The sequence below is a fragment of the Gambusia affinis genome, linkage group LG02 (assembly GCF_019740435.1).
Source record: "Gambusia affinis linkage group LG02, SWU_Gaff_1.0, whole genome shotgun sequence".
Lineage (NCBI taxonomy): Eukaryota > Metazoa > Chordata > Actinopteri > Cyprinodontiformes > Poeciliidae > Gambusia > Gambusia affinis.
This window is the reverse complement of record NC_057869.1, coordinates 10,222,743-10,231,633: the sequence shown is the minus strand read 5'-3', so window position 1 is coordinate 10,231,633 and position 8,891 is coordinate 10,222,743. Positions and strand designations below refer to the sequence as shown.

At 36.6% G+C, this 8,891-nt stretch overlaps 2 protein-coding genes across 2 annotated transcripts; one reads left to right on the top strand and one right to left on the bottom strand.

Moving 5' to 3' along the window:
- Positions 1 to 302: 302 nt before the first annotated feature.
- Positions 303 to 4,430, top strand: styx (serine/threonine/tyrosine interacting protein). Its single transcript, XM_044134143.1, has 11 exons — positions 303 to 533; positions 843 to 875; positions 1,457 to 1,510; positions 1,612 to 1,709; positions 1,789 to 1,849; positions 1,951 to 1,987; positions 2,063 to 2,102; positions 2,965 to 3,015; positions 3,121 to 3,193; positions 3,538 to 3,631; positions 3,848 to 4,430. The coding sequence occupies exons 1-11, from the start codon at positions 474 to 476 to the stop codon at positions 3,919 to 3,921; spliced, it is 675 nt and encodes a 224-aa protein (XP_043990078.1). The 5' UTR covers positions 303 to 473; the 3' UTR covers positions 3,922 to 4,430.
- A 286-nt stretch (positions 4,431 to 4,716) lies between these two features.
- On the bottom strand, positions 4,717 to 8,724 carry gnpnat1 (glucosamine-phosphate N-acetyltransferase 1). The gene is made up of 6 exons (XM_044134155.1): positions 8,588 to 8,724; positions 7,759 to 7,926; positions 7,567 to 7,629; positions 6,917 to 7,044; positions 6,591 to 6,652; positions 4,717 to 5,885 (listed from the first exon to the last, which is right to left on the bottom strand). The coding sequence occupies exons 2-6, from the start codon at positions 7,910 to 7,912 to the stop codon at positions 5,738 to 5,740; spliced, it is 555 nt and encodes a 184-aa protein (XP_043990090.1). The 5' UTR covers positions 7,913 to 7,926; positions 8,588 to 8,724; the 3' UTR covers positions 4,717 to 5,737.
- Between the last annotated feature and the right edge of the window lie 167 nt (positions 8,725 to 8,891).

The window sequence follows — 8,891 nt, the reverse complement described above, 5'->3', positions numbered from 1 at the left end:
TTTGTCAATTAAATGTTGACTTGGGAACAATGGCATTTAGAATTATAAGAATTATAATATGATGAAAATGTCGCTTTGAAAAATTAACACCCATCTTTCTCTCTCAATGACAGGCTAAATAAACCAAAAATATTACTGTTAATTTCTTCCTGTTTAACTTTACTAGTGGTACCCCATAATTATATGAAAAAATCAGGGTCAAAGCTCAACCAAGAGAAAAAAAACATCTAAATGTGATTTTCTTGCGTGCAATGGCCACTAGATGTCGCCATTTCTATCGGCCATTATTCCATCCTTGCGCTTCTTCCCCTCCTTCTTGCCGTCGGCTGAAGGGTCACGTGACACTGTTGTCAGGTAACAGCATGGCGGACTCGCACGTTGAGCCTCTTCACAAATTGTGTCCCTTATCCAGCTAACCCCGCTGTGACAAGAAAATCAACTTTTCAGCCGGTGAAGCCCGAACACACGGCAGAATGGAGGAGGAAAACAAACTGCAGTTCCCGTCTCTACCCGCGACTAAGGAGGAGCTTCTGGTGAGACCATCAGCTTGCCTAGCGTACACTGCCTGTGAGCAGCTAACCTAAGCTAACAAACAGCCTTATTTTTAGCAGGAGAAAATATGCACTCATATGGACTTTTTGTGGGACATTTTGCGGATATGACCGAGTGTTGTCGATGCACGAAAAACTGTTTGTGTTTAAAACCGTTAATGTTGATGAATTTCTTCACGTAATGAACACCGGGAAGCTAACAATCATTAGCCACGAATGCACACATCAAAATAAACTTGGAGTAATTGTCCTCTCAGGCTCTAAACTTGCTTATACATCTTCCTGTTGCAGGACTGGGCTTATCCGATGAGAAGAGAAATGCAGGTATGTTACATTACTGCATATGGGAAATTTACAAAAGGTTTTTACGCCTGAACACTTTATTTTGCGTAGCTAGAAGCTACAGATTTACATATTGTCAAAGTCACTACTTCATTTACCTAAATAATGAATGGGTATATAGCGATATGTTCAATGTTCACCAATTAAGATTAGGCATAACATTATAGCCATTTGCCTAATAGTTTGTTGGAAGATAGAAACAGAACAGAAAATAAAGGCTACCTTCTTCTATTGCACCTCTATCCGGTTCTGGAGCTCTTGTACCCATTGTTGGTTCTTTCAGCAGATTACTCAGACTGGACAGGTCAACCTTTACCCCTCAGTGGTCACAATGTTATGCCTGATCAGCGTTTTGTCTGTTACTTTTCATTTTAGTCACAGTCTGAAATTATTGCTGGGAAACAGTTTCCTTTTAATTTTGATATTAAAGATAGAAATCTTATACCATTTGTCAGACAAGCACAGCTCTACTGTACTTGGTGTGCAGCGTATGAAATGTAACTGTATTTGCTGATGGTGTGTCATTATGCTGATGGTGTGTCATTATGTATATTTCTGTTCAGGAGATTTTACCTGGACTGTTTTTAGGGCCCTACTCTGCTGCAATGAAAAGCAAGGTAATACTTTGAAGAACCATCCTCCCGAATAAACACATGTATTTCTGAAAGAAAATAAACATGGTTTTAATTGTACCTCTCAATGTTTTGTCTTCTTCTAGCTGCCAACTCTTGAGAGACATGGCATAACGCACATCATTTGTGTTCGCCAAGACATTGAAGCCAATTTTATCAAACCCAATTTCTCTCATAGATTTAGGTGAGGTAACACACATAATATGCTCAGAACACTATATGCTTATTGTTTGAGTGAATCTAATTTCATATATTTTTTGTAGATATCTTGTTTTAGATATTGCTGACAATCCAGTAGAAAATATAATTCGTTTTTTTCCTATGGTAAGTCATGGATTAGGCGTGGCCCTTTAGAAAAAAGCATTTTATTCAGTCAAAGAGCATTGACATTATTTACAATACACTGTCTTGTTTCCTTTTTACAGACTAAAGAATTTATTGATAGCTGTTTGTCAACAGATGGTAAGTTTCCTTGCTGTTTGTCATGTTTTAAATATTTTTCTGTTCAATAAAGTCACCTGTGTTTTTCCCCTGTAGGAAAGGTGCTGGTTCATGGTAATGCAGGAATATCAAGAAGGTGAGGCATTACTTTGTTGTATGTGTGCAATTTCAGGCCGAAAAAACACAAGAGGCTCCTAAAGTGAAGGTGCATTAAGGCCTAGATAGCAAATCAATAACAAAATATGTATACAGCCACATGATCAATGTCATTACATAATACCTCTGTTACATTACTCAATAATTTTACTGAACTCTGACCCAGAACCACACAGCATTCTGGGGGATGTAGGCAGAGGAAAGACCTCAGCTGCTCAATCTCTCACACCCAGCTGAGCAAGGTTGATGGCATCAACTAACTTACTCAGTCTTCGGTTACCTGGCAACTCACCCATTCTCTGGTTACCTAGCGACAACCTGTTGAGTAACTTTGGCAGTAGCAGTTTAATGTTTGCCCTCACAACTGCTTAAAAATGAACAACGGTGTGCTTAAAATAGGAAAGATTACACCACCAATTTAGTATTTCAGATATTTATAACAATAAATTAATCAATAATTATTGATATTGACTTGCATGAAATGTTTATATTGTGATATGTTTTCAGCCATATCTTCTTGCCCTTGGTGCATCTCAAGAAAATCAAATGGATTTAAAAATAAAATTAAATATTTTGAAAAATATTTAAGAAGAAACTCACTAATTCAAATGATTTTTTTTCCCAGGGTTTATCTCTGTTAATATTACAGAGTATAGTTTACAACATTAAAAAATAATCTATGTATATTAGAATTTTTGGTATATTTTAAAAAACTGATTATTATAAAATTTTAAAAAATTAGCTATGTAATGTCCTACATATTCACTGATCAGTAGTTTTCTGTTCAGAAAATAAAATTGAATCATCTGTTTGAGTAACATTATTATGTTTACCTCTTGTAGTGCTGCCTTAGTGATTGCCTACCTTATGGAAACATTTGGGATGAAGTACAGGTAATTTGTTTCCTCTCATTTGTAGTCAAAATCACGGCTCTTGCCACAAAGTCTTTATCTTTGCAGTTTATAAAGCTCTCACACTAATTGTGATTGTAACTGCAGGGATGCATTCAGCTACGTACAGGAGAGGAGATTTTGCATCAACCCCAATGTAGGTTTTGTCCACCAACTGCAGGTAAGACACTATTAAACGTGATTTACCCAGTTAGCAAGTATGTCAGCATACCTAAAAATCTTGATACGGTTATGATTTAATGTACTTGCTGTATTCTAGAGATTATGTAAATGTAAATACATTGGGTTTTTTAATGTGATTATGATTTGTTTGGTGCAATTTTTTAATTTGTTGGAAAAAAATGTAGTAATTATTGCAATGGCAATTAAGAATATATTTATATTGAATAACCAGATACTGGATGCTTTTTCCACAATACATATTTGAGTTTATGAACCCATAAACTGATGATAAAATACAAATTAACAGTATTGGTATTGGAATTATTTTGATTCTTTTTGCAGGAATATGAAGCAATCTATCTGGCAAAACTGACCATTAAAATGATGTCACCGATAGAGTTGGGCAGGTCGTTCTCTCTACAAGCTGGGATGCCAGGTTTGTTCAAGATGAACCATCTCTGGTTTGTAAAAATGGACCAGTATTGTAAAAAAAATAATTGTTCAAATTATTGCTTAGAGCAGTGGTGATGAAGGTTTCTTCTAAACTGGCTGCAAAGATGTAGTTTCTTTTTGTGTCTTTTCATATAAAACAACCGTTATGTAAATGGTGCGAAGTTTTATTTGTGACCAAATCGCAACATTTATTTGACAGGAAGTCGCAAACGCAGTCTGGAGGAGGATGAAGATTTTGGAGCAATGCAGGTCACAGCAACACAGAACGGCTGAGCTTTATGGACTTTAAGCTGTGTGGCACTGTGCACTCTTTTCTTCATGTTTTTTACATTTTTAATGGGATTAAAAATGTAAATATTTGAATTTTTTCTAAGGGGAATGGGAAAGAGGGTGGGAGGACAGCTTACCCATGTCTGAGACATGGAGTACTTATGAACAAGGGTCAAAATGGATAGCTGTTTTGTTATTTGAGCAGGATGCACTGATGGGAGTTTTTCTTTTGTTTGTTTTGTTTTTTTCGCAGTTTTATAGTATTTAAGCATTTTGCATTTGCAGCGGGACAGTATTGCAATAATGCACTTTGAATACTTGAATTAGTGAAAATAATCTGATCGGGGATGTCTGCATAAGGGAGCCAAGAGAAGATGTCACCCTGCGGAGGACAAAAGGAGTGGCTATGCCTTTATTTCAGGAGTAATAAGGTGATGAACTAATAAGGCCTAACAGTCAAGAACAGAAAAATGCTAAACACTGCTTAATAAAAACAAGTCCTGAGTACTGTAGTAATGTATTCATTATTCATGTACTTCTACACTTTCTTCAATGCTTGTTTTCCAGCAACTGGTGGACTGCAACATTTTTCAGTCAGGCTTTATGCTTAGTGTTCAGGTGCAAATCAGAGATTAGATTTAAAAAGTTTGTTCTCAGTTCAAAAAGTGTGTGTATGTATTATTTTTTATAATTTTGCTTGCAGTTAAAGCTACCAAATTCAAATTGCCAGGAAAAAAAAAAGCTATTTTTAATGACAATGGTGCCTCTTTCCGGCATATGACTTGAAAGCTGAGTGGAATGAAATGTGTGATGGACAGACGCAGAACGAGCCTCAAGAGGAATTAGGCATTTAAAAAAGAAGCCGAGATTTAAGTGGCATGTCCATAGTGCATACACTTTGCAGTAATTCATGCAAAAGGAGCCCTGACTAGTAACTTGATCTGTTGAGTAATTTCATAGCAGAAAAATTTGAAACTCTTGATCATAGAATATTTTATTGGATTTACATTTGGAAATAAGTTATTTTAAATATGTTCCCCAGAATAAAAGCATAATTATAAAACAACTACAAAAGCTTAAATAAAAGTGAATTTACAAAAATCACTTGTCATTTCTTTTACAAAATGCTAAATCCAGTTAACCAACTAACCCTTATCAAATTATTACCACTACCTTTGAAAATGTTTTTTCTCCACTGGAAATAGTTTAACAGTCTTCTTGTATTCAAAACTTCATTCTAGGTACCCAACAACAAAACCGATATGCTGATAAAAAGAGCACTTCATACCAATAGAAAAGTGAAACTCAAACAAAACCCAGATCTCATGGTGGTACCTCATGAATGTGAACAGTTGCTATTACTTGGTGGCAGTAAACTATCATTTTAGGCCAAATTGTAGCTTAAAAGTAATGTGGGGAAAAAGTTTTACTTTTTTCCATGTGATAAAAGCCAAATATAATGTTTTTCTAGGATTGTCTTTACTTGTAGTATAGCAGTCAAATTATGTTCTTTGTCCTTTTTATACTCAAATATTCTTTTTCTCAGAGAAAGTAAGACGATACATATATTCTTTAAGACAGATAAAAGTAAAATAACAGCAAACACCCACTCGGGTGAGGTAGCAGCGGTTACCAAAGGGTGGATTATTGTCAAACTGAGCTTCAATGAACCGACACTCAAGTTTTCAGAAATTAAGATACCTTGTCAAATCAAATCCCAGGGAGCTAGTGCTAAAGACCCCCATTGCAAGTGCTGATATCAGATGTAGAAATGGTCCATGTCCCAAAAACTGGGGGGTGGTTAAAGCTGCAGCTCTCCTCAGTCGAAGAATCTGCACTGCATGTAAGTTTCATCCGAGGAAGCATATCCAAATTTTTGGTAGAAAGCCACGTTTTTGGGTGCACATTCCAGAGTGATTTTGTAGCAGTTAAGTTTTTTGCTGAGAAGAGTAAGTGTTGACACTAACCTGCAAAAAGAAAGAGACAAGCTATTTTATGTACAGCAGCTGTCAAAGGTCAAAATACCTCTTAAAATATACCAGGACTTGTGATGTAATAATGAAACTACAATTGGCTAAGAAGAGTCACCCCATTTTATGATGCTGCCACCGCCATGTTTCAACTCTGGGAATGTTACTTCTGGTCATGTTTCTGTCAAACATTTTCTAATTGTGGCACAAAGTTTATGTTTAGTTTCATCAGACTATAAATACATCTTTCCATGCGAGATATTCATGTTTACAACTTTCACTTTATTGGTCCAGACAGGGTACAGGAGATTGCTCTTACATGTTAAACTTAACCAGTACTTCCTCAAACTTTTTGGGAACCTCCCCAACAATTATGTGTCTGATCTTTTAAAGTTTTGGGAAAAACATTCAGTTTTAGAATGCCTTCTTCATTCCATAATTAAACTGACATCACACTATATGAGGGAAAAAAAACTTTAAAATGATTTATCCTGATCTCACTATTTCACATGATGAAAACATGGCATTTTACAAGGATTGTGGGTACTTCTGAAACCCAGTAAAGTTTTCATCAATTTTGTACTTTCTTACACATTTACTCTGACTAAATGCTACAGCAGCAGTAAAGCAAATATTTACCCTTTATCTCTTTCATAAGTATAAAAGCTACTTGGGCTGTCAGGTTTGCACAGGCCTACTCACAGTTTCCCGAGCTGCTTCCCTCTGCATATGTTACTGACAACCACCTCCTCCACCCGGCCTCTCTACAAATAAAATAAAGCAACAGATCTTCATTTTGTTCATTTTCAGAATCTGTTGTTTTTACAAGGTAAAATATATTTGTCTTGATTTTAGAAAAGCAATGTATATGTTAAAAAAAACAACAACAAAAAAACAAGCCGACTAAATATTAGGGTTCTAATAATCAGTGCATTAATGTGTAACTAATAAGCGGTGATTGGGAGAATCGAAAGAGATCATGGCTCTTTGCTCTGGATTACCCAAGCTTCCTGATCAGTGTGCTGTACCTTGGCACAGGAATGAATAAATTTGTGTTCAATGATCAGCGTGGCTGTGGCGATAATTTGTCCCAGGCTTTTATCCTCCACGACGACAACATAGTAGTTTCCTGTTGTCTTCATGTGCTTGAACTTACCTAGAACAAACAGAAAACAGAACACCTTTCTAAAAGACAAACCTTTTTGTATTAATGGTTTTCCCTCTAGTGTGTTTTCTACAATGTGTGCTATAATGTTAATATTGTGACTGTCCCAAGGCCTTTTCCACCACTTCTCAGTGTGTATGGTCTATTGTGGTGTACCTTCTCAGGAGAACTGGAACTAGTTTGTGCACAGAAGGAAGTTCGATTTTATCTCAGAAACGTATCATTCTGTGTTATGTCTGAGTTTCGACAACAGTATAGTTTCGACTAGCCTTACCTGGTTTTTCTCACTTGTTGCTAAAATATCCAATTCTGTGTGTAATGAGTCCATAAAGTATATGAATATATATAATCTTGAATTAAATGACAAGTAACATTTTTTATTAATCTAATTGCTCATGCGTGTGGCAATGTTGCAAATGCAGGTTTTAATGAATTTAAAAGTGGTAGCAAGATTTGCAGTCAAAGACTTTGAAAAAGCTGATTAATTATTTTGCAGCATTAAGTGCGACTTACTAACAAACTGCTCTGGCGTGACATCGCCTGTCTTGGTAAGTTGAGCTAAAACTTCAAAGAATCCTGGAAAACAAAAGCAACAAAGGAAGTCAATTACATCTCCCTGTCAAACTGAAAATACGATTCATGTCTAATGAAGTATTCAGATTTTTAGGTATATATCGAGATTTGAAATAAATAATCCTGATTGACCTTTATTAAAATCTGCTGTACACAGTGGCCTGAGCTCCAGGTCATCTCCTGGGTTGGTTGGTGAGATGGGGGGAGAGAAGGACACGGTGTTGCTGTTCCAGTCCAACTCCTGAAGCAAAGAGGGATCAAAAAGTGGAGACTCGTCCAGCAGCATTCCACAATCTCTGTCTAGAAGACATACAGACATCAAATTAAAAATAATGATATTTTAAGACAAAACCTTTATACATTTTTCTTCAGTTTAATTGTAAAACATATACATGTCAACTTGTTCCGCCCAGACAGTGAATATATTTAATCGGTGACACAAAACTTTGACCTGGCCACTATAGCTCCTTTCTGTGAAACATTTTCAGGCCCTGAGGATTACGAAACAAGTCGAACAAGTCGCACCCACAACTAACACACATCCTTTGACAGTATGACGCTCCATTCATGATTCTAAGTTTCCAGGATGAGGCCAGGCACAGTCCAGAATGTGCAATCTTAAGTGGTTCATCTCTTTTCCTGATTTAGCCCTACCTTAAATTGAGTTTCCATGTTAATACGATGTAGTTTTACACTTTATTGCTCTTAATCCATTTATGAGCCAGAACACAAAGTACACAAGGATGTACTGTGTACCTTGATAACACAACGCCCTCATTGACATAAATATTAAAAAATATAATTTGTTAGTTTTCAATGACTTTTGTCTTGATACCTACACGAGGCCACTTTAACTCAAGCAAACAAATCTAACCGAACCGTTTCCAGGAACTTCTACTTCCCAGTGTACAAAATGCAACTACAACTAAATGTTGATAAATGAGCAGAACTGTTAGCTTACCAGTGAAAACCCCAGTGAGATACTGTCCAGCTGAATTCCCACACGGATATAATGAACAGGGATACGCTTTAGTTCTGAATGAGGCTGGGCTTCATACTTACGCAGAACACCGCGGGTGCTGTGGCTGCTGCTTCCGCCCAACAGCGTATGACGTGGCATAGATGTTGAGGTGATGAGAATTGCGGCTCTTCGTTTGGGATCCGCATCATTTGGCTCAAACGAAGGGTCGCTCAGTCAGTTCTCCTCTCATCATGGGTAAACATCTAGCCAAGCTTTGTCACGAATAGAGATTCGCAAAATTAGG

What these genes read in the sequence shown, in the direction of transcription:
- styx (XM_044134143.1), top strand. Translation starts at nt 474, where the DNA reads ATGGAGGAGGAAAACAAACTGCAGTTCCCGTCTCTACCCGCGACTAAG. An exon ending in AATGCAGGAATATCAAGAAG is followed by an intron (nt 2,103 to 2,964) that starts GTGAGGCATTAC and finishes TACCTCTTGTAG; the next exon opens with TGCTGCCTTAGTGATTGCCT. An exon ending in GTTTTGTCCACCAACTGCAG is followed by an intron (nt 3,194 to 3,537) that starts GTAAGACACTAT and finishes TTCTTTTTGCAG; the next exon opens with GAATATGAAGCAATCTATCT.
- gnpnat1 (XM_044134155.1), bottom strand. Translation starts at nt 7,912, where the DNA reads ATGCTGCTGGACGAGTCTCCACTTTTTGATCCCTCTTTGCTTCAGGAG. An exon ending in TACAGCAGATTTTAATAAAG is followed by an intron (nt 7,630 to 7,758) that starts GTCAATCAGGAT and finishes TTTGTTTTCCAG; the next exon opens with GATTCTTTGAAGTTTTAGCT. An exon ending in TTATTCATTCCTGTGCCAAG is followed by an intron (nt 6,653 to 6,916) that starts GTACAGCACACT and finishes TTTTATTTGTAG; the next exon opens with AGAGGCCGGGTGGAGGAGGT.